This window comes from Anolis sagrei, chromosome 5 (assembly GCF_037176765.1).
Source record: "Anolis sagrei isolate rAnoSag1 chromosome 5, rAnoSag1.mat, whole genome shotgun sequence".
NCBI classification, from domain to species: Eukaryota; Metazoa; Chordata; class Lepidosauria; order Squamata; family Dactyloidae; genus Anolis; species Anolis sagrei.
The window spans coordinates 4,487,850-4,513,467 of NC_090025.1; the positions used below are offsets into that span (position 1 = coordinate 4,487,850).

The window sequence follows — 25,618 nt, forward strand, 5'->3', positions numbered from 1 at the left end:
ACATACATAAATTTGGCCTTGTTCCCAGTCAGCCTGAGCTGCCTGCTAATGTCATTGTTGTAAAGACCCCAGGAAGGGAAGGGATGGCGTTTTTCAAACCCAGCCACAAACCCCACGGCACCTTTCTGCTTCGGGAGAGAAGAGCAGCCAAAGCCTTTTTATTTGTGCGATGTTGTGACAGCTGAGCAAAACCGGAAGGGCAATAAATACGGACAGGGAAGCCAAAGCGGAGAGCACAGAGGACCACGTCCCTCCTTCCTCCTCCTCTTACTCAGTCATGGCTGTGATCACGGCGCGGGTGAAGTCATGCGAAGTGGAGTAGCCACCCATGTCGGGGGTCCGTACCTGCAAAGAAGGCGGGGAGGATTAACGGGGTGGCATTCAAGGTGGAATTGCCATACGTTGCAACGCTTCTGTTGTATAGCTTATATAGAACCATAGAATCAAAGAGTTGGAAGAGACCTCCTGGGCCATCATCCAGTCCAACCCCATTCTGCCAAGAAGCAGGAATATTGCATTCAAATCACCCCTGACAGATGGCCATCCAGCCTCTGCTTAAAAGCTTCCAAAGAAGGAGCCTCCACCACACTCCGGGGCAGAGAGTTCCACTGCTGAACGGCTCTCACAGTCAGGAAGTTCTTCCTCATGTTCAGATGGAATCTCCTCTCTTGTAGTTTGAATCTGTGCACAAAGGCAGGCCACCATCTCCCTGTCTGGTTTTGAAGAAGTTCGAGAGTTGAAATGGTAGTCTCTAGGCTTGGGCAATCCATGGTTCTAAAGTACTTACAAAACTAAAGTTCTGGTGGTGAAAATTTCAGAACTCTAACAAAACTCTCAAAATTTCATAATAAATGGCAGTTCCTAATTGGTTCTGTCATTAAAATCACCAATAATGAATCACTCGGTTTTTGTGGGTTTTTTCGGGCTATAGAGCCATGTTCTAGAGGCATTTCTCCTGACATTTCGCCTGCATCTATGGCAAGCATCCTCAGAGGTAGTGAGGAACCTCTGAGGATGCTTGCCATAGATGCAGGCGAAATGTCAGGAGAAATGCCTCTAGAACATGGCTCTATAGCCCGAAAAAACCCACAAGAACCTTTTGTTAGATGTATTGACCTTTCAAGAAGAGTTTGCTCCAGGCACTGTCAGCCCATTGTATGCTAATCAAGGTGGTCAGTGGAAAGATTCACACCCAGCCCAACTTACAAAAGCCCCTTTGTCTCACCCTGGCCATTCCACAGATATATAAACCCCTTTTTTCCCATTTCCAGCAGACCTCACCTCTGAGGATGCTTGCCATAGATGCAGGCGAAACGTCAGGAGAAATGCCTCTAGAACATGGGCATATAACCCGAAAAAACCCACAGGAACTGAGTTTTGTTAGAGTTCTGAAATTTTCACCACCAGAACTTTAGTTTTGTAAGTAATTTAGAACCATTTAGAACCATGGATTGCCCAAACCTAGTGTCTCATCTCCCAGAAGTGTTGCCCTTGAGGCTACCTTCAATAGATAGATATAGAGCAGCAGGTTAAACCGCTGAACTGCTAAACTTGCTGACCAAAAGTTTGGCAGTTTGAATCCAGGGAGCAGGGTAAGCTCCCGCTGTTAGCCCCAGCTCCTGCCAACCTAGCAGTTCGAAAACATGCAAATGTGAGTAGATCAATAGGTACCGCTCCGGCAGGAAGGTAATGGTACTTTATGCAGTCAAGCCTGTGGCCATGACCTTGGAGGTGTCTACGGATAACACTAGCTCTTTGGCTTAGAAGTTGAGATGAGTACCACTGCACTGCTGAACATAATAATAATAATAATAATAATAATAATAATAATAATAATAATAATATGATAGAATCCTAGAGTTGGAAGAGACCCGGAGGGCCATCCAACCCCCTGTCAAGAAGCAGGAAAAATGCATTCAAAGCACCCCCGACAGATGGCCATGCAGCCTCTGTTTAAAAGCTTCCAAAGAAGGAGCCTCCACCACACTCCAGGGCAGGGAGTTCCACTGCTGAACAACTCTCACAGTCAGGAAGTTCTTAATGTTCAGGTGGAATCTCCTTTCTTGTAGTTTGAAGCCATTGTTCCATGACAGCAGAAAACAAGCTTGCTCCCCGTGACTTCCTCTCATGTATTTATACATGGCTATTATGTTTCCTCTCAGCCTTCTCTTCTTCAGGCTAAACATGCCCAGCTCTTTAAGCCGCTCCTCATAGGGCTTGTTCTCCAAACCCTTGATCATTTTAGTCGCCCTCCTCTGGACACATTCCAATATTTATTTATTTAAAACTTTTATATCCCGATCTTCTCAACCTCCGTAGAGGGACTCAGACCGGCTCACAGCAAGGATTCAATGCTAATAGTACAATCTAAAAACATCATATAATGAGTTAAAATACATATAGATTAAAATTACAAATAAGCCAAATCGCCAAGATAAAATCATGTCCAACCGACTGTGTTCGTGAGAGAACTGTGCTGTAGTCGGGTTCAACCATTACTCTGGGAATACTTCCTTCCATAGCCAGGATTTCACCAGCCTCCTGAAGGACAGGAGGGAGGGGGCAGATCTGATCTCAATTGGGAGAGAGTTCCACAGCCGAGGAGCCACCACAGAAAAGGCCCTGTCTCTCGTTCCCACCAGATGCGATTGCGAAAGTGGTGGGACCAAGAGCAGGGCTCCACCAGAAGATCTTAATTGTCTTGATGGGACATAGGGGAGAATACATTCGGACAGGTAAACTGGGCCGGAACCGTATAGTGTTTTGTATGTTAAAACCAGCACTTTGAACTGTGCTCAGAAGCTAATTGGCAGCCAGTGGAGCTGGCGCAACAAAGGAGTTGTGCGCTCCCTGTACCCCGCTCCCCTTAGTAGTCTGGCTGCCGAGCATTGGACAATTAGACATAATGTCAGGGGGGAATCTATCTATCTATCTATCTATCTATCTATCTATCTATCTAATCTATCTATCTAATCTATCTATCTAATCTATCTATCTATCTAATCTATCTATCTAATCTATCTATCTATCTAATCTATCTAATCTATCTATCTAATCTATCTATCTAATCTATCTATCTTATCTATCTATCTAATCTATCTATCTAATCTATCTATCTAATCTATCTATCTAATCTATCTATCTATCTAATCTATCTATCTATCTATCTATCTATTTTATCTATCTATCTAATCTATCTATCTAATCTATCTATCTAATCTATCTATCTATCTATCTAATCTATCTATCTATCTAATCTATCTATCTAATCTATCTATCTAATCTATCTATCTAATCTATCTATCTAATCTATCTATCTAATCTATCTATCTATCTAATCTATCTATCTATCTATCTATCTAATCTATCTATTTTATCTATCTATCTAATCTATCTATCTAATCTATCTATCTAATCTATCTATCTATCTAATCTATCTATCTAATCTATCTATCTATCTAATCTATCTATCTAATCTATCTATCTAATCTATCTATCTAATCTATCTATCTAATCTATCTATCTAATCTATCTATCTAATCTATCTAATCTATCTATCTATCTAATCTATCTATCTATCTAATCTAATCTATCTATCTATCTATCTAATAATAATGGTAGACTGGGTTTCAAAGTCAAAATTGCAATAACTTACAGGGAGCTGGAAACTGCTTCCTTTAGGGCAGTCATGGTCAAATGGGACCTCCATGTGTTTTGGACTTCAACTCCCACAATTCGTTAGGAATTGTGAGAGTTGGAGTCCAAAACACATGGAGGGTCCTAATGTGCCCATGCCTGCTGTAAGGGGACAAGGAGGGTCCAGCCCCCTTCTGCTCCTAAAAGCAGGCCAAGGACATGATCCGGTATTTGGAGAAAGGCGGCTGTAAGGTCATGGCCAAGAAGGGCCCATCCATTGTGGCTCCCCTTTGAAGAGCAAGTCCGTCCCCCCCGAACTCTGGAAGATCATTGCAGAAGATGCAGTAGCCAGAAACCTGTGCTCCTGGCCCATGGCTTTCCGTTTGGCCGCACCACACTTTGGGTTAGGTTGGTTGACCTCTGGAGGGTGTTGGCCCAATGATCCTCTGTTTCACACTTGGATACAGCAATCCCCATGCTGTCTTGTTACCCACTCACCTACTGGAGAGACCAACTGGGAGGTCCTTGTGGGGCTCTTCAGTCTCCTGTTGACACCATCTTGAGAATGTGGGTCTCACTGGCCAGCTGGGTTGCCTGACCTTTGACTCTGGGTCGGTTGTGAATGCAAAAGGAGCCACAACAGAGCTCTCCAAGCTGGCTTCCATTGTGACCCTCTTGAACTGAAAGAAACCGCCATTCCCCCCTTTCTGGCTTCTCTGGGTAGAAGAGGACTATCGGATTCTTTGGTCAAGTGTTTCTGGAAGTCTAATGACGTGTTGTCCACCTGTGGGCCATATCCCAATACTTGTTGACTCCCTAGTCAAGGGTGAGGACACAGAACCCATATAGCATACTGGTTTAAGCATGGAAAGGCTGCAGGAGACCAAAGCCTAGCCATAGAAAGCTACTGGGTGACTCTAGGCAAGTCACACTCTCTCAGCCTCAGAGGAAGGGAATGGGGCCACTCCTTCTCTGTACATACCCCATGAGAGGGTTGCCATCAATCAGAAACAACTTGAAAGCGCACAACAAGAAGAGGAAGGCATGAGGATCTGTTCCCTTTGGCAAGGCCAGGCAGATTCATCTTTAATAAGATCCACTTTTTTCCATTTTTATTCAAAAAATGAAATTAAATTCAAAACGATCTTCACAGACGAGAGATGATGGGGGAAAACTAACAGGATGTTGTATGTTTTTTTCGGGCTATATGGCCATGTTCTAGAGCAGTGTTTCTCAACCTGGGGGGTCGCCTGAGGGGGTCGCGAAGGGGTGTCAGAGGGGTCGCCAAAGACCATCAGAAAACACAGTATTTTCTGATGGTCATGGGGATTCCATGTGGGAAGTTTGAGCCAATTCTATCGTTGGTGGAGTTCAGAATGTTCTTTGATTGTATTGAACTATAAATCCCAGCAACTGCAACTCCCAAATGTCAAGATCTATTTTCCCCAGACTCCACCAGTGTTCACATTTGCGCACATTGAATATTTCTGCCAAGTTTGGTCCAGATCCACCATTGCATGAGTCCACAGTGCTCGCTGAATATAGGTGAACTACAACTCCCAAACTCAAGGTCAATGACCACCAAACCCTTCCAGTATTTTCCGTTGGTCATGGGAGTTCTGTGCAGCAAATTAGGTTCAAAATCATTACTGGTGGAGTTCAGAATGCTCTTTGATTATAGGTGAACTATAACTCCCAGCAACTACAACTCCCAAATTACATAATCAATCCTCCCCCAACCCCACTAGCATTTACATGTGGGTGCATTGGGTATTTGTGCCCAGTTTGGTCCAGTGAATGAAAATACATCTTGCATATCTGATATTTATATTATGATTTATAACAGTAGGAAAATGACTGTTATGAAGTAGCAACAAAAACAACATGAGGGACTGCATTAAGGGGTCACGGCATTAGGAAGGTTGAGAACCACTGTTCTAGAGGCATTCTCTCCTGACGTTTCCCCTGCATCTATGGCAAGCATCCTCAGAGGTAGTTGCCATCGATGCAGGCGAAACGTCAGGAGAGAATGCCTCTAGAACTTGGCCATATAGCCCGAAAAAACCTACAACAACCCAGTGAGTCCGGCCATGAAAGCCTTGGACAATACATTTAACAGGATGATGGTCAACAGGGACAAATGCAAATGCAGAAAAAGAAAATGCAGAGAGACAGAATGCGGCTCGAGAGCAGGACATGTGGAAAAGATCTTGGAGTCCTCGTGGGGAGGAAGGGGAACGAGTCAGGAATGTCATGCAAAAAAGCCAATGGTATTTTGGCCTCCAACAATAGGAGTCTAGTGCTTAGATCCAGGGAAGCCATGCTCCCTATGCTCTATTCTGCCAGTCAGACCACATTGCCTGTAATCGCACTGTGTCCAATTCTGGGCACCACAACTGAAGGGAGATGTTGACTCTAAGATGGAATGTGTTCAGAGGAGGGGGACTCAAGGGATGAAGGGTCTGGAGAACAAGCCCTATGAGGAGTGGCTTGAAAGAGCTGAGCATGTTTAGCCTGCAGAAGAGAAGGAGGAGAAGAGACAGGATGAGGGCCAGGGATCTGGCCCAACTTACCTGTTCGAACGTGTCTCCCCTTACGAACCATTGAGGAATTTAGGATCGTCTGAGGAGGCCCTGCTCTCAGTCCCGCCTTCGTCTCAAGTACGCTCCTCATAGGGCTTGTTCTCCAGACCCTTGATCATTTGAGTCGCCCTCCTCTGGACACATTCCAGCTTGTCAACATCTCCCTTCAATTGCGGTGCCCAGAATTGGACACAATATTCCAGGTGTGGTCTAACCAAAGAGTAATAGAGCATGGGGGGCATGACTTCCCCGGATCTAGACACTATGCTCCTCTTGATGCAGGCCAAAATCCCATTGGCTTTTTTTGCCGCCACATCACATTGTGGGCTCATGTTTAACTTGTTGTCCACGAGGACTCCAAGATCTTCTTCGCACGTACTGCTCTCGAGCCAGGCATCATCGTCCCCCATTCTGTCTCTTTGCATTTGGCAATATTCATTCAGAAGAGGTTTGCCATGGCTTTCTTTGGAGGCTGTGAGAGTGTGACTTGTTCAAGGTCACCCAGTGGGCTTTCAGGCCTAGCAGTACTTCCAGTTCTGGTCCCCAGCATCCTAGGCAAACACTCCAACCACTAGTTTACAGCCCTCGCTGTGATGCAAAACATCCAATTGAGTAGAGAGCTCTTTAGCCTATGCTAGATTCACTTGGCTTTCTCCTACGTGGTCCCTGTGAAATGCATTTCCAGATGTATGCCATTGAGCCTTATATTCATTTGTTAATTAAGCCAAAGGAGGCCATACTTTCTGACTTGATTTTTCCCAGGCCCTTGCAAAAGAGGTTTATAGCACGGGTATCAATCAGCTCACTTCTCATTTATACTGCTGTCCCCTTAAAAGTGGTGTTTGGGGCTGCTCACAGGTTGTCTCCTTCATTGCAAGCAAAATATTCCACCTTTGCTCCACTTTTCAGTCCCAAGCTGACCCACCTTTGATGAAGGGAGGGAGGATGATGGTGGTGGTGATGGTGATGATGGATGCTTCTGGCAGGACTGCGGCAATGGTAGCATGGGAATGGAGCTTCATGGTAGCATGGGGATAGAGTCTAGTGCCTAGATCCAGAGAAGTCATGCTCCCTATGCTCTATTCTGCCAGTCAGACCACATTGCCTGTAATCGCACTGTGTCCAATTCTGGGCACCACAACTGAAGGGAGATGTTGACTCAAAGATGGAATGTGTTCAGAGGAGGGGGACTCAAGGGATGAAGGGTCTGGAGAACAAGCCCTATGAGGAGTGGCTTAAAGAACTGAGCATGTTTAGCCTGCAGAAGAGAAGGCGGAGAAGAGACAGGATGAGGGCCAGGGATCTGGCCCAACTTACCTGTCCGAACGTGTCTCTCCTTCATCTCAAGTACGCTCAAGTACCCCCTTACGGGTCTCCCCTTCGTCTCAAGTACGCTCCTCATAGGGCTTGTTCTCCAGACCCTTGATCATTTTAGTTGCCCTCCTCTGGACACAATCCAGCTTGTCAACATCTCCCTTCAATTGTGGAGGATGATGGTGGTGGTGATGGTGATGATGGATGCTTCTGGCAGGACAGCTGCAATGGGAGCATGGGGATGGAGCTTCATGCATAAGGCCAAGCTTTGCGCTGAACCGGGTGCCTTGGAGCAGAGCCGGGACAAGGAAAGGTTCTGGAGGAATGGCAGGGCCAGGGACTCCTCACCCCAGGTCTTGCCCCATTGTCTGACCAAGTCAAGCCAAGGCAAAGCAAAAATAAAATAACATCGGACTCGACCCATTCTGAGCCTCTTCACTGAGCAGAGAGAGCAGCAGAACCAGGGAGTTTAATCTTTTTTTTTTTTTAAGTTATGCTGTCTTGAGTTGTAGGTTTTTTTGGGCTATATGGCATTCTCTCCTGACGTTTCGCCTGCATTCTGAGGATGCTTGCCACAGATGCAGGCGAAACGTCAGGAGAGAATGCCTCTAGAACATGGCCATATAGCCCAAAAAACCCTTCAACACCCCAGTGATTCCGGCCATGAAAGCCTTTGACAATACATTTAATGGCCAAATTGCAAAGAGTGCACTTTTTGCTGCTGTGCATTACATTCAGTAGTAAATATTTTTGTTGGTTTCAGGGTTTTTAAATTGAAGTGTGCATTAGATTCAATGGTGCATTAGCCTCGAGTAAATACGGGTACTTTTATTTCCTATTTATATGCTTCTGGTTTTTTGTAGATTTGTCTTCTATTGCAGTAGTATCAGTTAGAAAGTAGAAAAGTAGGTTTCTCTTTCTTCAAAAAAAGGTATAATTTTAATGCACTAGCTGTACCCGCCATGTTGCTGTGGCCAACCTTCCCTCCCTCCTTCCTTCTCTACCTCTTTCCTTCCTTCCCCCCTTTTTCTTTTCCTTCTTCTTGATCTCCTTTCTTCCTTCTCTGCCTCTTTCCTTCCTTCCTTTTTGCTTCTATCCTTCCTTCTTTCCTTCCCTCCCTCTTTCATTCCTTCCCTTATTTTCTTTCCTTCTCTCCTTCTCTCCTTCCTTCCTTCCTTCGTTCCTTCCTTCACTACATCTCTCCTTCCTCTCCCTTTTCTCTCCTTTCTTCCTTCTCTACCTCTTTCTTTCCTTCCTTTTCTTTTTGCTTCTATCCTTCTTTCTCTCTTTCCTCCCTTTCTCTCCTTTCTTCCTTCTTTACTGCTTCCTTCCTTCCTTTGCTTTTTTGCTTCCCTCCTTTCTTCCTTCCCTCCTTCCTTTGCTCCTTCTTTCCTTCCTTCCCTTATTTTCTTTCCTTCTCTCCTTCCTTCCTTCATTACATCTTTCCTTCCTTCCCCCTTCTTCTCTCTCCTTTCTTCCTTCTCTACTTTTCCTTCCTTCTTCTTTTTGCTTCCATCCTTCTTTCTCTTTCCTTCCCTCCCTTTCTCTTTCTTCTTTCTTTACTGCTTTCCTTCCTTCCTTTGCTTTTTGCTTCTATCCTTCCTTCTCTTTCCTTTCTTCCCTTTTCTTTCCTTCTCTCCTTCCTTTCTTCACTACATCTTTCCTTCCTTCCCCCTTTCTTCTTTTTCTCTCTCCTTTCTTCCTTCTCTACCTCTTTCCTTCCTTCCTTTTCGCTTCCACCCTTCTTTCTCTTTCCTTCCCTCCCTTTCTCTCCTTTCTTCCTTTACTGCTTTCCTTCCTTCCTTTGCTTTTTGTTTCTATCCTTCTTTCTCTTTCCTTCTTCCTTTCCCTCCTTCCTTCCCTTATTTTCTTTCCTTTTCTCCTTCCTTCCTTCCCCTTTTCTTTTCTCTCACCTTTCTTCCTTCTCTACCTTTTTCCTTCCTCCCTACACTCTTTGCTTCCATGCTTCCTTCCTTTCTTTCCCTCCCTCTTTCTTTCTCCCCTTTTTTCTGTATTGTCATTTCGCTTTTCATCATTTAGCTTATTTGCATTTTAAGTCCTTTCTGCTGCTTTTTGGGGGGGGGGGTCATGGTTGCTCGATGGTCTGTTAGGGGTATAGTGACCAAATTTGGTGTCAATTCCTCCAGTGGTTTTTGAGTTATGTTAATCCCACAAACGAACATTACATCTTTATTTATATACATTTCCTTACTTTAGCAGAGATGTGGTTTGATTCTCTTTTATGTCAGTTTAAATCATAATAAATATAATAATAATAATAATAATAATAATAATACACATTTATTCACTATTATTAGCACAGTGCGTGACTCTGGAGTGTCTGGCATTCCCTTCCCACAGTTGGGAGCCCTTCCCTCCCAACTCAGGTATAATTTAATATATTCTGGGCCCTCTCTGCTTCCAAGACCAGGTAAACTGCATGATTGACTCTAATGACTTCCGTCATGACTGACTGCATGATTGACTCTTCCATCCTGCACTGTATCTGGGAGAAAACCCTCCCAAGTGCTCTTCTCCCTTGTTTGCTAAAGGGTCCTTGATTCTGTGATGGATTTGAGATACTGCAAACACTGCTTGACCTAAAGCACACCACCAGTACCCACTCCAGAGCAGCTTTCCCCACAATCCAGGGACTTCCAAAAGGTGAGTCCTCCAGAAGCCTTCTACAGAAAGTTCTGAGCTCAGTGCTGCCAAAAGTCTGGGACTAAAACAGTTTTAGCTTTGTGTTTTGCCTTCTCTGTCCCAAAGGAAGGAAATGAGAGGATCAGGGGCCTGCACATGCTGGGAGCGTGAAGTCTGTGGGGGCTGAGATGGGTCCCCAAGCCCTAGACGCCATAGTGGGGGTGCAGGTGGTCAATGACAGACTTGACGAAGTCGGAGGTGGTAGAGTACCCGCCCATGTCCTGGGTCCGCACCTAGAGTCCGACACAGGGAAGAGGGAGAAAAGGTGCCGGTGAACACAGGGATCGGAGGAGGGACATAGCTGGCTGGAGAGAGGCTGCAGATCAAGCAGCGATGCCAGAGAGACAGAGGCGCCCGGGACACTGCAGGAGGAGCCCAAGAGAGCCAAGGGGTGAAATGCCTGCGTCCCCACAAGGCAAAGAAGCAACCCAGTGGACTCATTGACCAAGTGGCTAAAGGAGGACCCATTTGAGATCTCCCACAATCCTTTCTCCCCCTGAGCCCTCCATGGAAGATCCCACCAAGCAAAAGCAGAGGAAGCAGACAACAAGAGGGAAAATGGAGCAGAAGCAGAGCCAGCAGAGAGAGAGATGTATATATATATAGGAAGCTCAAAAGACTCACCTTGCCGACCTTGATCACCTTCCTCACCGCATCAGAGATCATAGCTGAGTGATATTCCAGGCTGGAGAAAGAAGGGCAGAGAAGCCACAAGAATGTGAATGGATATTATAGTTGTTTTAACAACAGCCACCTCTCCACAAACACCTCTCCACAAAAGTCAACATTGACACTGAAATTCAACACTGCCTGAGCTCTGCGAGTGCAGCATTTTTCCAAATGAAGCAGAGAGTGTTTGAGGACCGAGACATCTGTAGGGAGATCAAGGTGCTTGTTTAGAAGCTATTGTCCTCCCAACCCTGCTATACGCCTGTGAGACGTGGACTGTCTACAGACATCAACATTAAGACTGAAATACAACACCGTCTGAGCTCTGCAAGTGCAGCATTTTTCGAAATGAAGCAGAGAGTGTTTGAGGACCGAGACATCTGTAGGGAGACCAAGGTACTTGTTTAGAAAGCTATTGTCCTCCCAACCCTGCTATACGCCTGTGAAACATGGACTGTCTACAGACGTCACATGCAATTCCTGGAATGACTCCATCAGCATTGCCTCTGAAACATCCTGCAAATCTCTTGGGAAGACAAGCGGACAAATGTCAGTGTGCTGGAAGAAGCAAAGACCACCAGCACTGAAGCGATGGTCCTCTGCCATCAACTCCGTTGGACCGGCCATGTTGTCTGGATGCCCGACCACCGTCTCCCAAAACAGTTGCTCTACTCCAGTGGTTCTCAACCTGTGGGTCCTCAGGTGTTTTGGTCTACAACTCCCAGAAATCCCATCCAGTTTACCAGTTGTTAGGATTTCTGGGAGTTGAAGGCCAAAACATCTGGGGTCCCACAGGTTGAGAACCACTGCTCTACTCCAAACTCAAAAACGGAAAATGGAATGTTGGTGGACAGGAAAAGAGATTTAAAGATGGGCTCAAAGCCAACCCCAAAAACTCCAGCATAGACACTGAGAACTGGGAAGCCCTGACCCTTGAGTGCTCCAGTTGGAGGTCAGCTGTGACCAGCAATGCTGTAGAATTTGAAGAGGCATGAATGGAGGGCGAAAGAGAGAAACGTGCCAAGAGGAAGGCGCATCAAGCCAACCTCGACCGGGGCTGCCTTCCACCTGGAAACCGATGCCCTCACTGTGGGAAAAGATGCAGGTCAAGAAGAGGGCTCCACAGTCACCTACGGACCCACCCCCAGGATACCACTCTTGGAGGACCATCATCCTTGGACTACGAGGGATTGCCTAAGTAAGTAAGTGTTTTAAACTGCTTATTTTATGATGTTTTATGTTTATTATAGATGTATATGGATTTTTGTTTACATGATTTTAATATGTTTTTTAAAATAATTTTTAATAAAGAATTTTTCTTACAGTTGTATGATTAAAAGTAAGAGAGAAAAAAGGGTCCTAGGATTGAAGGTAGGATAAAGTAGGGGAAGGGGAAGGTAAGGTAAGGAAAAAAATGTTAATATGTGTAAGCTGCTTTGGGTCCCATGAGGGAGAAAAGCGGGATATAAATAAAGGATTATTATTATTATCATTATCATTATCATTATTATTATTATTATTATTATTAGATACACAACAAGATGAGTCCACAGCAGACAAGTTCATTCTGCTGGTTGTTGTATTGGATCCCATGCCGGACACTTCCCAAGTGCCTAGGAGTGTGATATATCGGCGAATAACACGTGCAGATCCCAGTAAGGTGGCCTTTTGCAGCTGGCAGTTGGTGATTTTATCAGCACCGATTGTGTTTAAGTGCAGGCCAAGGTCTTTAGGCACTGCACCCAGTGCGCCAATCACTACTGGGACCACCTTTATTGGCTTGTGCCATTGTCTTTGCAGTTTGATCTTTAAATCCTTTGTCACAGGCAGATGGGATTTGTGGCACAAGTTCCAATGAATTTATGCCTCTGCTTGTAGTCTGACTGCGCGATCTTCTTGCAGCAGCTGAGGATGTGATCTATTGTTTCATCTGCTTCCTTGCAGAGTCTACACTTGGGATCTGTCACTGACTTTTCAATTTTGGCTTCGATGGCATTGGTTCTAATGCCATTATTATTATTATTATTATTATTATTATTATTATTATTATTGTGGGAGTGCGTGGGAGTATTGATGCTGAACCACAGCCTAAGCCAGGCCTGCACATCTGTGGCCCTATGGGAGTTCTGGACTTCAGCTCCCAGCATTCCTGACCATTTGAGAAGCTGGTTAGGGCTTCTGGGAGTTGGAGGCCCAAGCATCTGCAGGCTTGGCCTAGGACTTCATGAGCACAACAACCATGCAAGATCAACCAGGGAGCTATTCCAAGGCTTGAACCCCCTTCTCACATCTGCTTCTTCCCCCATCCATGCCACTCAACATGGCACCAACCCCATACGTTGAGTGTCAAGGAACCTACTTGAGATGCCGCAGCATGTTGGCGGAGGAGAGCAGCATGGCGGTGGGGTTGGCGATGTTCCTCCCCACAGCCTGGGCGAAGGGGTGACGGGCGCCCTAGAAAGTGTGGAGGGAAAAGCCATCAGACCCCCCTTCTAAACCTCCAAAGAGAAGGAAGCCAATTGTTGCCTCAGGGAGAGAGGGGGGGGGGGAGTTCTGCCTGGTCTCTCACCATCTCAAAGACGGCGTATTCGGCGCTGTAGCTCTCCCCAGGGACCACGCCAGCCCCCCCAACGAGACCGGCCGCCAGGTTGTCAATGATGTTGCCGTAAAGGTTGGGCATGACCAGGACGTCAAACTGGTAAGGGTTCTGCACCAGCTGGAAGAGACCGAAAGAGAAGGGGTGCCGAAATCAATGTGGGCCGAGCCAGTCCTGGCTGAAACCCAGCCCAATCCCTGTTGGCTACCCTTTCAGGTAGCCAACAGTACACAGGTCAACTCAACTAAGAACAAAACATTTTGCATTTAATTCTTTAAATACTGTATATACTCGAGCATAAGCCAAGTAATAAAATAAAAATAAAAATAGATACCAATAAAATTACATTAATTGAGGCATCAGTTGGTTAAATGTTTTTAAATATTTACATAAAACTGTAATTCAACATAAGACTTTCTCCCAAAACAGTAGCTGTCCCTCCTCCTCCTCCTCCTCCGTGGGTCGGCTTGACCTGGCTGACCCAATGCTGCCCTCCTGAGTGCCTTATCCGCTTTGCTTAAGGATCTTATTTCCTTAAGAGGCACAGCCGGGCTCACTGACCTGCATGCAGCAGTTGTCTATGATCATGGTGTCGAATTTGATCTTGGGATACAACTCCGACACCTCCTCACAGCAGCGTAGGAACAGCCCATCGCCCAGCTTCCTGGAATGGAGGAAAACACACACAAACAGTCAAGCCACAGGGTTGTTGTAGGTTTCTCAGGCTGTATGGCTATGTTCTAGGAGCATTTCCTCAAGCCACAGTTCAGCAGGAGCCATCTTCTGGCTGCCTTATCTGGGCAAGAGAAAGGAGTCATGGGTGGATGACCCACTTGCTGGTGAGGGCACCATCCCTCAGGGAGAGAACAAGGCTAGGTTAAAAGGGGTGGGCACGTAAACTACAAGGTTCATGTGTTTGGGGTTTGCATCATCCCAACTCCTCAACTGAGTCACTCTGGACCGTGCTCTGACCTACAAGAAGCACTGCCTGAACATCAAACAAAAAGTGGGCGCTAGAAACAACATCATACGAAAGCTGACTGGCACAACCTGGGGATCACAACCAGACACAGTGAAGACATCTGCCCTTGCGCTATGCTACTCTGCTGCTGAGTATGCATGCCCAGTGTGGAACACATCGCACCACACTAAAACAGTGGATGTGGCTCTTAATGAGACATGCCGCATTATCACAGGGTGTCTGCGCCCCACACCACTGGAGAAATTACACTGCTTAGCCGGTATTGCACCACCTGACATCCGCCGGGAAGGAGCAGCCAATAGTGAAAGGACCAAGGCAGAGACATCTCCAGTTCATCCCCTGTTTGGGTATCAGCCAGCACGTCAACGACTTAAATCAAGATGTAGTTTTCTTAGATCTACAGAGACACTCGCTGGAACATCCCAGCAAGCGAGAGTCCAAAAGTGGCAGGCCCAAACCCAGCACCTCAATTCATGGGTGATACCAGATGAGAGACTCCCCCCTGGGCACACAGAGGACTGGGCGACTTGGAAGGTGCTGAACAGACTGCGCTCTGGCACCATGAGATGCAGAGCCAATCTTAAGAAATGGGGCTACAGGGTGGAATCCTCGGCATGCGAGTGCGGAGAAGAACAAACCACTGACCACCTGCTGCAATGCACCCTGAGCCCTGCCACATGCACAATGGAGGACCTTCTTGCGGCAACCCCAGAGGCACTCCAAGTGGCCAGATACTGGTCAAAGGACATTTAACCAAATACCAAATTTGCAAAATCTGTGTGTTTTTTTCCTTTTTCTTTTTAATCTGTGTGTTTGTTTTGCTCCGTTAGAATTGTAATACAATGGTTGCTGATGACACGATAAATAAATAAATAAGTTCCTCAACTCACATGATATTGGCTTTGTGGACGGCTGTGACCTTGGAGCGCCCCGTCTTGGTGGCAAAATCAAAGGCAAACTTGGCGATGCGCTGGGATTTGGCCCGAGTGATGATCTTCAGGCACTCAATGACCCCCTTTGCACTCTGTCAAGAAGAAATGGCCTAGCTCAAGATGCGATAATAGTAAGTTGTTCTTGGAGCTGCTTTGGGTGAAGACTGTCAGGATTAATTGAGTTATGTATGTGTTTTAAATGTGCTTCTATGTATTGCAAATATGGATGCCACTGTGAATGGAAAATGCTGTGCAGAAATGCTTAGAGTTGAGGCTGTGATTATGTGAACTTGAGAAAGTAAGATAAGCTTTGTCCTGGTGAAAAACTGAAGGGAGTTGCCAGCTTCAAGCAAGAGAAGATAAGCAGATGTGAAGAAGTGTTTTGGCTTTCGGTTTTGACTAGTATGTATGTATGTCGCTCGCTGAAGAAAGATGCGTTTGCTGTATTTGCTTAGTAAAATTTAGTTTTCTTTTGTAACTCAAAGCTTGCAGAGCAGGATAACGTGGAAAAGGATGCCCCCCCCCCCCGATTGCCCCCAGCCCTCTGGTATTCTGCTAGACATAGAGGTTCCCGCCACGTTATTCGGATGCTCGACCACCGTCTCCCAAAGCAGTTGCTCTATTCCAAGCTCAAGAATATTGGTGGACAGGAAAAGAGATTTAAAGATGGGCTCGAAGCCAACCTTAAAAACTCTGGCATAGACACTGAGAAATGGGAAGCCCTGGTCCTTGAGTGCTCGAGCTGGAGGTCAGCTGTGACCAGCAGTGCTGCAGAATTTGAAGAGGCACGTATGGAGGGTGAAAGAAAGAAACGTGCCAAAGGAAGGCACGTCAAGCCAACCCCGACCGGGACCGCCTTCCACCTGGAAGCCAATGCCCTCACTGCGGGAGAACATGCGGATCAAGAATTGGGCTCCGCAGTCACCTACAGACACACCAGAATACTGATCCTGGAAGACTATCCTACTCGGCCAACGAGGGATTGCTTAAGTAAGTAAGTAAGTAAGTAAGTTAGAGGTTCCAGTCCCACAGGAAAACTGCTCTGGGTCCTCCTGCTGTGGCTTGCTCTCTTGAAATTCACCCAAGGTACGGCCAGACCCTGCGGATGACCTACAAATAAGTGTGTTCTCCCAGATGGACATTTCCATTCAGTTCAAGGTTGTACAACTGAAACAGGGCCTGTGGAGTCTTTGCTCACAAATGGGCACTGAGCATTAGGCTGTGCATTCAATTGTTCACTTGGTGTAGCACCATTCATGCATAACTCCATCTGAGAAGATGTATACTCAGTATTCTCCATTTTACCTTCAGGAGACAAGAGTGGGCAGAAACACAGAATGGAGCACCCCCATAGCAAAGTTATTTATTATTTATTTATTTCAGATATTTGTACCCCAACTTTCTCAACCCCCCCCCCCGAGGGGGGGGGGGCTCAGGGCAACTTCCAGCCAGCAACGATTTGATGCCTCCATGTGCACATAACAAAATACATAATAAAATCCAATAATTACATACAGTTAAAAATATTAAATCAATTCAATTAACAACTGTTTGAAATACAACAGACTGTTGGCCTAGGATGATACCTATATTATCCTCTACAGCCTCTCTCAAAATGGCAGTGTCAGGAGACAATTTCTGAGGGCATGAAGACATCACAAATTCCCTCCTGACTGAATCATCCTGGCTGACTCAATTCTCTCTCTGTGACATTTTGAAGCCAGCAGAGAGCGCTGGAAACTTTGTATTGGAACAACAAGCTCTAATAAGGAAACTGGGGGGGGGGGGGGGGGGGGGGGGGGGGAGAGAGATAAAAGGAAGTGGTGGTGGGAAAAAGTCAGTAGTGTCTTTCTTTGCTGCAGAGATACAAGCAATATATCCATTTCAAAGCAAAACCGGCTTGTGAGTGGTTATTTAATATTGCTATATAGATCCTACAGTCTTACATTATATATAGCATTATACAGGTTGCACCCACCATCTTGGGGGATACAGAGGAAAATATAAGTATTTGGAGATGGGAAATAGTGTTTGTGTGTGTTTTTGGGAGTCTTCTGGAAGCCAGAAAAGGGATCCAGAGACTTCATGGAGCAGCTGATGTAGGCTTACAATCCATGTTGTCACTTCCAGCCTCAAAACACTTATTAGAAATAGCCTTCTGACTCACACAATGACTTTCCCTTGCCCAATCCAATGGCCTGGCCTGACTGCTGAACCTGATAGAAGGCTATTTTCCAAACTACCCCTGCCTTCTGAGGCTGGATCTATATTGGCATATAATGCAGTTTCAGAATGCAATTTAGCTGCATTGAACTGGTTTCAATGGCAGTGTAAAATCATATAATCCAGTTCAATGCAGATGTATTATTTGGCAGTGTAGACTCATTATACCCCAGTGTAGATCCAGCCTGAACCAGGGAAGGGAGTGTAGTGGAATCTACCTTTAAGACAAGGCCGAAGCCTGCATGACAGTAGCTGTCATCTTGGAAGGCAGGCAGAGACAGGAGGAGGAGTCAAGCCGACTCCTGATTGGTGGGAGCAATTAGGGGAGGAGTCGGTGGAGAGAGGGAAATAAGCTGTCAGATCTTGACAGAGGGAGAGAAGTGTTTTGACATCAGACAAAGAAGGTTGTGATTTTAAGACAGGAAGCTACAGTAGGAATCTGACAGGGAAAGAAAGTTTTAAGTGAGCCTTTAGAATAGGGAATAAGCAGACAGACAAGGGCTAAGGGTACTGTATTGAGAGAATCAGTAACAGAAAGACTTGTCTGTTTATACTGAGGAAAAGTATAAGAGAGCTTATTTGCCCTGTGGGAGAGACAGATAGGGATCTGTTCTCCAAGTGTTACTGTTTCTAATGATAGAGCAGTGTGTTGAAGGAATCTCACAGTTGATGAAAGCTTTACTGTCAGTGGAACTACTTGTTTAAGTAACTAAGTCTCTACATCTGAATTACGCTTCTGTACCGCTCATTATATGAGTAGCTGTTTATTTAAAATTCGATAAATCCTTTCTAGTTCACTTTTAACTGGTGTCAGCTTCAGTATGTCAATCTCTACAGAACTAACTCAGTCTACCAAACCATTTTAAAGTCCAGTCATCCAGTGAAGGAGCAATAGGTGAACCAAGAGCTCAAACACACATTACCTACAACACATTCACACCTTTGGTTCCTCAGGCCAATAGAAGCTGAGGTGGTGGCAGTCATACCTACCAAGCAACATCGGTCATTTATAATATTTTATTCTCCCTTGCCTTGAGGGGCAGAGGTGGGATTGATTCTTTGTTCTCCCCTGCCCAGATATTCTTAATTTTATTATATTGGTGGCAGCGGTGGGATTCGTTTGTTCCCCCCTGCCTAGATATCCCTTTAATTTCGCAACTCCAAAACACAGCAGAGAAAGCACGCCAGAGCCCACCTCATGCTCCAGGGAGCTGTATTCCCCTTCTGTCTGTTCCCGGATGATCACCAGGTTCAAGTTGTTGTGCCGGGTTTTGTAGCCGGGGAGGCTGTTCACGTGGACCACATTGGCAAAGAGGTCTAGTTTGCGCCTGCAAGAGGAGGAATTCAAGTTAAGCTCACGGTCTTTCCGATAGACCACCCGCAGATCACATGCATTATGAGTGAAAAAGATCTTGGGAGTCCTCATGGACAACAAGTTAAACATGAACCAACAATGTGATACGGTGGCAAAAGAAGCCAATTGGATTTTGTCCTGCATCGATAGGAGTCTAGTGTCTAGATTTAGGGAAGTCATGCGACCCATGCGGTATTTGGCCTTGGAAAGACCGCATCTGGAATACTGTGTCCAATTCTGGGCACCACAATTGAAGGGAGATATTGCCTCTAAGTTGGAATGTGTCCAGAGGAGGGCGACTCAAATGATCAAGGGTCTGGAGAACAAGCCCTATGAGGAGTGGCTTAAAGAGTTGGGCATGTTTAGCCTGAAGAAGAGAAGGCTGAGAGGAGACATGATGAGAACCATGTACACATATGTGAGGGGAAGTCATATGGAAGAGGGAGCAAGCTTCCTTTCTGCTGCCTAGTACGCGGAGCAATGGCTTCAAACTACAAGAAAGGAGACTTAATCTGAAGATTAGGAAAAACTTCCTGACTGTGAGAGCTGTTCAGCAGTGGAACTCTCTGCCCTGGAGTGTGGTGGAGGCTCCTTCTTTGGAGGCTTTTAAACAGAGGCTAGGAGCCCTCGGTGGCGCAGTGAGTTAAACCCCTGTGCCGGCAGGACTGAAGACCGACAGGTCACAGGTTCAAATCCGGGGAGAGGCGGATGAGCTCCCTCTATCAGCTCCAGCTCCTCATGCGAGGACATGAGAGAAGCCTCCCACAAGGATGATAAAATATCAAATCATCCGGGCGTCCCCTGGGCAATGTCCTTGCAGACGGCCAATTCTCTCACACCAGAAGCGACTTGCAGTTTCTCAGGTCACTCCTGACATGGAAAAAAAAACAAACCAGGCTGGATGGCCATCTGTCAGGGTTGCTTTGAATGCAATTTTCCAGCTTCTTGGCAGAATGAGGTTGGACTGCATGACCCATGAGGTCTCTTCCAACTCTAGGATTCTATTATCTACAAATGCTGCCCTGATTCAGCCACTGATGCTTCTAGATGGGGCATTAACACCCGAGGGTGAGGGTGTTGATTCAGTCTGTTCCAAGTACACACACCTCCAAGTCAAAAACTGCACCAATGTAAAGTGTTTCCTTTGCATATGCTTCAAATTACGTTGGATCCAGGGAAAAACTGATATTAGGGGTGTATTGGCTATTGCTATGGCTCTTTGGAAAGTCATTTGGAGTCCCATCTATTCTTTAGGATCATGGAATCCTTGTGCAAAAAACCTCCCTGTCATCTAGTCCAACCCCCTGCCAAGAATCAGGATTACATTTTACAATGTCATTTCTGTACTATGGAATTTAACTTTTTTTGGATCCTTATATCCCAATGTTGGAAAGATAAATATTTACCATCTTACTGATTTAGAATAATAGAATGATAAGAGTTGGAAGAGACTTCATGGGCCATTCAGTCCAACTCCATTCTGCCAAGAAGCAGGAAAATCGCATTCAAAGCACCCCCAACAGATGGCCATCCAGCCTCTACTTCAAAGCCTCCAAAGAAGGAGCCTCCACCACACTCCGGGGCAGAGTTCCATTGCTGAACAGCTCTCACAGTCAGGAAGTTCTGCCTAATGTTCAGGTGAAACCTCCTTTCCTGTAGTTTGAAGCCATTGTTCCATTGCGTTCTAGTCTCAAGGCAGCAGAAAACAAGCCTGCCCCCTCCTTCCTATGACTTCCCCTCACATATTTCCACATGGTCCTCATCATATCTCCTCTCAGCCTTCCCTTCTGCAAGCTCTTCCAGCCATTCCTCATAGGAGTATGTGCTTTAGCAACACCGTCAATTAAAAAATATTTTAAAAATAGAGATAGCTTGCTAAGTGCTTCCCATCACCTCTTCACAATGGAAGCACTGTTCACCTGATGCTATTAGCATAGGGACAGCTGTGCTTGAACTCAAACTGCCTGCACAAATTAAGGATTTTGTTCCCGGGGAGCGGAGGGGAGGGGAGGGGGGCGCTGCAACCTACCTGAGCCTCATGTCGTAGGAGGCCAGTTCCCCTTTGTACTCCATTGGGGTGTGGATCTTCCCTGAAAGGACATGAGAAACATGGTAGAATGGCTCCATGTCCTATGTGGGGTGGGTGTGCTTCAGGTTTGGGGGGGGGGCAAGTGGCTGGGCCCCAAGATGGCAGGGGCCCGCTTCCCTCCGTCCTGCTGGCCATGCCTGTACCTATGAGGGCAACTTTGCTCTTCTTCATGGATTCAAAAACCTTGTCCAGGATCTCCTCCGAGGCCATGTTCTGCACCTCACTCAGGTGGTGTTCATCAAACTGGACTGGGACGCCAGCAACCTGCAGAGAAGCCAGTTAAACCCAGTTAAAGGCTTGGAGCCTGGACTGTCTGGATGGGCTAGAAGGCAATCCCTCTCCTCTATTTACAGGTGGGAGGGGATTTTGCTGGCTGGCAGAGCCAATCCTGCCCTGGGCCACACTGGCTTGTCCTTATGCCCAAATGGTCAGTTTTTTAAGGGACAAACACTGGTGTGAAAGAGAGAATGCCTTGGTATATTCCAAAAAGACTGCATTTCCCAAATCCCAAGAAAAATATTTGCATGGTTTTGTTTACAATAAAAGGGAGCAAGATACTAGGCCTGGGTAACAACGGAAAAATTTGTTTCTAAAATCGATTCGTTTTTTGGGGGTTTTTGCGTTTCGATATTTAAAATAATTACAAAATTTTCCTTTTAAAAAGTTCGATATTTACGAAATTTCGTAAATGGTAAAAAAAATAACGAATCGATTTCCGAAACAATAACGAATCGATTCGTTAATGGTGGACGCGACAGCGAAATACGTTAAAAAACCTCCAAAAACTTCTGAAGCTTCCCTCTCCCTCTGTTGTTGACTGTTGGTGTGATATTATAATTTTTTTTCACTAATTAAACCATAAAACTGGCCCAGACATGTGGAAATAATAACGAAATGACCTCAGAACAATAACGAAACGAATACAATAACGAAATACGAAGCATTTGCAAAACGTCTTTAAAAATTCGTTTTTTTTTTTAAAAAAAAATTGCTCCAGAATGGGTCGTTATCGCTTCATAATCAACAAAATTAACGAATTATTAACAAATTACGAATTAACGAAACGAAACCGCCCAGCCCTACAAGATACATTTGGCCTGCCCACCATGCTTTTATTTTATTTCTTCATCATGTTATTTTGCACCTGTTTATTTTATTTTCTGTTATTTTATTTTGCTGTTATTTTTTGCTGTTTGTATTTTATTTTATTTTGTTGTACTGTAATTCTGGGCTTGGCCTCATGTTAGCCGCCCCGAGTCCCCTTTGGGGAGATGGTGGCGGAGTATAAATAAAGATGATGATGATGATAATGATGATTAGCATCAATAATTACAAGTAACTCACAGACCAAAAGGGGGAATCATAGAGTCTTCCTATGCAGCCAAATAACCCAGGGCTGCCTTTGAAAACTTCTCAGAAGCTCCAATTAGTCCAGCGGTAGACGGCCAGCTTGTTAACTGGAGCTGCGTACAGGGAGCATACCACTCCTCTGTTGCGCCAGCTCCACTGGCTGCCGATTAGCTTCCAGGCACAATTCAAAGTGCTGGTTTTAACCTTTAAAGTCCTGAATGGTTCTGGCCCAGATTACCTGTCCAAACATATCTCCTGCTATGAACCATCACAAAGCTTAAGATCATCAGGAGTGGCCCTGCTCTTGATCCCACCACTCTCGCAAATGCAGTTGGTGGGGACGAGAGACAGGGTCTTTTCGGCAGTGGTCCCCCATCTGTGGAACTCTCTCCCTAAGGATATCAGGTTGGCCACCTCCCTCCTGTCCTTTAGAAAACAACTGAGGACCTGGCTTTGGGGCCAAGCATTCAATTAGAGGCCAGTGGCAATAGGAAAAGGAAATTTGGATTTTTGTGACATGGATTCTCCTGGCTCGGCTTGGTTTTGCTGGCACATTAATCTATTAATTTATTGTTAATTTTTTATTGATGATGCACAATGTTTTAAAATGATTTTATTGTGAGTTGTAGTTTTTAGGGTATTTATGTTGTTAGCATCCTCTGATGCTCATGTGAGGCCGCGCTGAGTCCCCCTTGTGGGGAGAAGGGCGGGATATAAATATATGAAGTAAGCAAGTAAATAAATAAATAAATATCAAGGCAGATAATCCACCATATCTGCTTTGAACTGGATCATCTGAGTCCAAACTGCCATATAGTTCAATGTGGATTTTATACAGCTGTGTGGAAGGGGCCCTAGAATCATAGAATAATAGAGTTGGAAGAAACAACATGGGCCATCTAGCCCAACCCCCTGCCATGCAGGAAAAGCACAATCAAAACACCCCCTGACAGATGGCCAGGAACTCTATATGCAAGTGATATGCAGTAGAAGCTGATGAGGCCTATCATGAATACGTAATACCCTAAATGTGACTAGGGCCCCTTCTACACTGTCATATAATCCAGATTATCAAAGCATTAGGATTTTATTTGGAGGGTTACATGGTGCCTAGATTAGTGTGAAGTAGGCGTCTCTGTGCTTACAGAATAATCTGAAGACCAACCATTAGCACTTTCAGAAAAGCATGGCTGGACTCCCAGGGGTTAGCCCTCGTTGGAGCAATCCTACCGAATTCACCGATGAACAAGGAACCAACACAGAGATAAATACCCTTGATTCAGTTTCTCTACTCTAGTCAGGATGAGCATCTGAATTTAGGCTTGAGTTTCAAATCAGTGTTAGGCTAAACAGTGAGACTTTTGATACATCCTGAGACAAAGGATTTTTCCCCACTATATAATTACAGTGCTATGGTTGCACTTCAACTGTCATGGCAATTGAATTCTGGGATATGGCATTCAGGAAGGAGTTATTTAGGCTTCTCCAGCAGAGAGTAGCCCTCTGACAAAACTACACACTGCAGGGTCCCCTAGGGTGTTGCCATGGCAGCTGAAGTGGGATCATGGCAGTGTAAAACGATCTCTCCCTCTCAGGGCCCTTCCACACAGATATATCATCCAAAATATCAAGGCAGACTAACCCACAGTAGCTGCTTTGAACTAGAATAGCCACACTACCATGTATCCCAGTTCAAAGCAGATAATGTGGGACTTTATTCAGCTGCATGGAAGGATGTAACGAGGGAGAGAGACTATTACTTTATTTAGGCAAAACCTTTTTGCTCTTATACTGATTCAGTTACTTCTTTTATATTAGCTGGGACTTTCTGTGTGCTGTTTATTCTTTGTACAGGCACCGAGACACACTCTTCTATATAACGAAGTAACACAGTTTATTTATAACTTCTCGCTTGTGGTTACATCTTGTGTTTTGTTGCAATCTTGAGGCTTACAGTCAGTTTAATCTACTTGGTTTACTTTTCTTAAATAGACTTTCAATGTTTCATTCTCACAAACATGTTACTTGCTTTACACACAATTGACTGATATTATCTTCTGACTAAAGCACCACTGGCTTTCTTTATGTTCCTAAAACTTATGTTCTATTTAACTAACTGTTTCTCTATATCAGTAGTCTTTAACACATCTTCATAACTGCTTATTTCTAACAGGAGTTCCTCTTTTCTCTCAAAGAAGTTCCTAACTGTCTCTCACAAACAGGAATCCCTCACTACCTCAAAAACAGCAATTCCTAACGCTCTTTTTTGACTCTCTAACTGCCTATTTTTTAAAACCTTGGCTCCGCCCCTTTGGAATGTTTAGCTCTGCTCTCTCTCCAACTGTCATTTTGGCCTAGCAACCTGTTCAAATCCTGGGCCTACGCTAATCTGCATATGACCAATCAGCTTCCATATGCAAATGAATCCTATCTCTGCTGTTGCTACCCTGTCTGTGCCTATTCTTCCCTATCTGCCATATGTAAACATAGAGCTATACACCAAAAATTTAACATAAAGTAGCAATTTCGCTACAAAGGGCTTTCTCTCCCCTGGTGTTCTAGCACTTCTTGATTTTGCCTTACATCTCAGCATGAAGACCAGGAGATCGTACCCACCCCATCCTCCCCACTGACACAGTATGCACCATCTTCAGAAGCCTTGCAGATACACTCACCTTGAACACCTCCTTGACTGAGTGCATGAGCTCTGGGCCCACTCCGTCCCCGGGGATCATGGTCACGGGGAACACCCCCTCTGCCTTTGGACTCTCCGCCTGGAAAAGAACAGAGCAGCACCCCCATCACAAAACAGCGAGTTCAGCTCCAGACTACTCTCTCCACACCATTCTGTAGAGCGGTTATTATAAAAACTTACTCTGGAGAAAACAAAGGGTATTATGTAAGGTGAGGGGCTAGATAACAAAGGAACGCAATCAGTTTCAGAACTCCTTGCCCTTTCCTTCTCGCTTTCTTTATTTTATTTTCTTGAAAATAAGTCACTTCCTTTTTTATTGAAATATAGTTTAACGTTGCCACTTTTATATAAGACAAGAGCTGTAGCTATTGGGCTAATATGTGGCTATGTGCACAAATGGGGCCACAAAGTGGAATCCTCGACATGCGAGTGTGGAGAAGAGCAAACCACTGACCACCTGCTGCGATGCAACCTGAGCCCTGCCACATGATGC

The 25,618-nt window shown here is 45.3% G+C and overlaps 1 protein-coding gene across 2 annotated transcripts in view; it reads right to left on the reverse strand.

Moving 5' to 3' along the window:
• Positions 1-118: 118 nt before the first annotated feature.
• IDH3B (isocitrate dehydrogenase (NAD(+)) 3 non-catalytic subunit beta) overlaps positions 119-25,618 on the reverse strand; it is a 30,673-nt gene continuing 5,173 nt past the window's right edge. The window contains exons 3-12 of one of the 2 annotated variants that reach the window (XM_067468471.1): positions 25,106-25,204; positions 21,224-21,344; positions 21,021-21,081; positions 18,833-18,965; positions 15,373-15,506; positions 14,062-14,164; positions 13,474-13,620; positions 13,264-13,358; positions 10,860-10,920; positions 119-345 (exon numbers count right to left, since the gene is read on the reverse strand). In XM_067468471.1, coding sequence (XP_067324572.1) covers positions 268-345; positions 10,860-10,920; positions 13,264-13,358; positions 13,474-13,620; positions 14,062-14,164; positions 15,373-15,506; positions 18,833-18,965; positions 21,021-21,081; positions 21,224-21,344; positions 25,106-25,204 — 1,032 coding nt within the window. In that variant the 3' untranslated portion in view covers positions 119-267. Of the gene's footprint in view, positions 346-9,814; positions 10,469-10,859; positions 10,921-13,263; positions 13,359-13,473; positions 13,621-14,061; positions 14,165-15,372; positions 15,507-18,832; positions 18,966-21,020; positions 21,082-21,223; positions 21,345-25,105; positions 25,205-25,618 lie in introns of those variants that run through there. The other variant, XM_067468470.1, reaches the window with a different exon arrangement.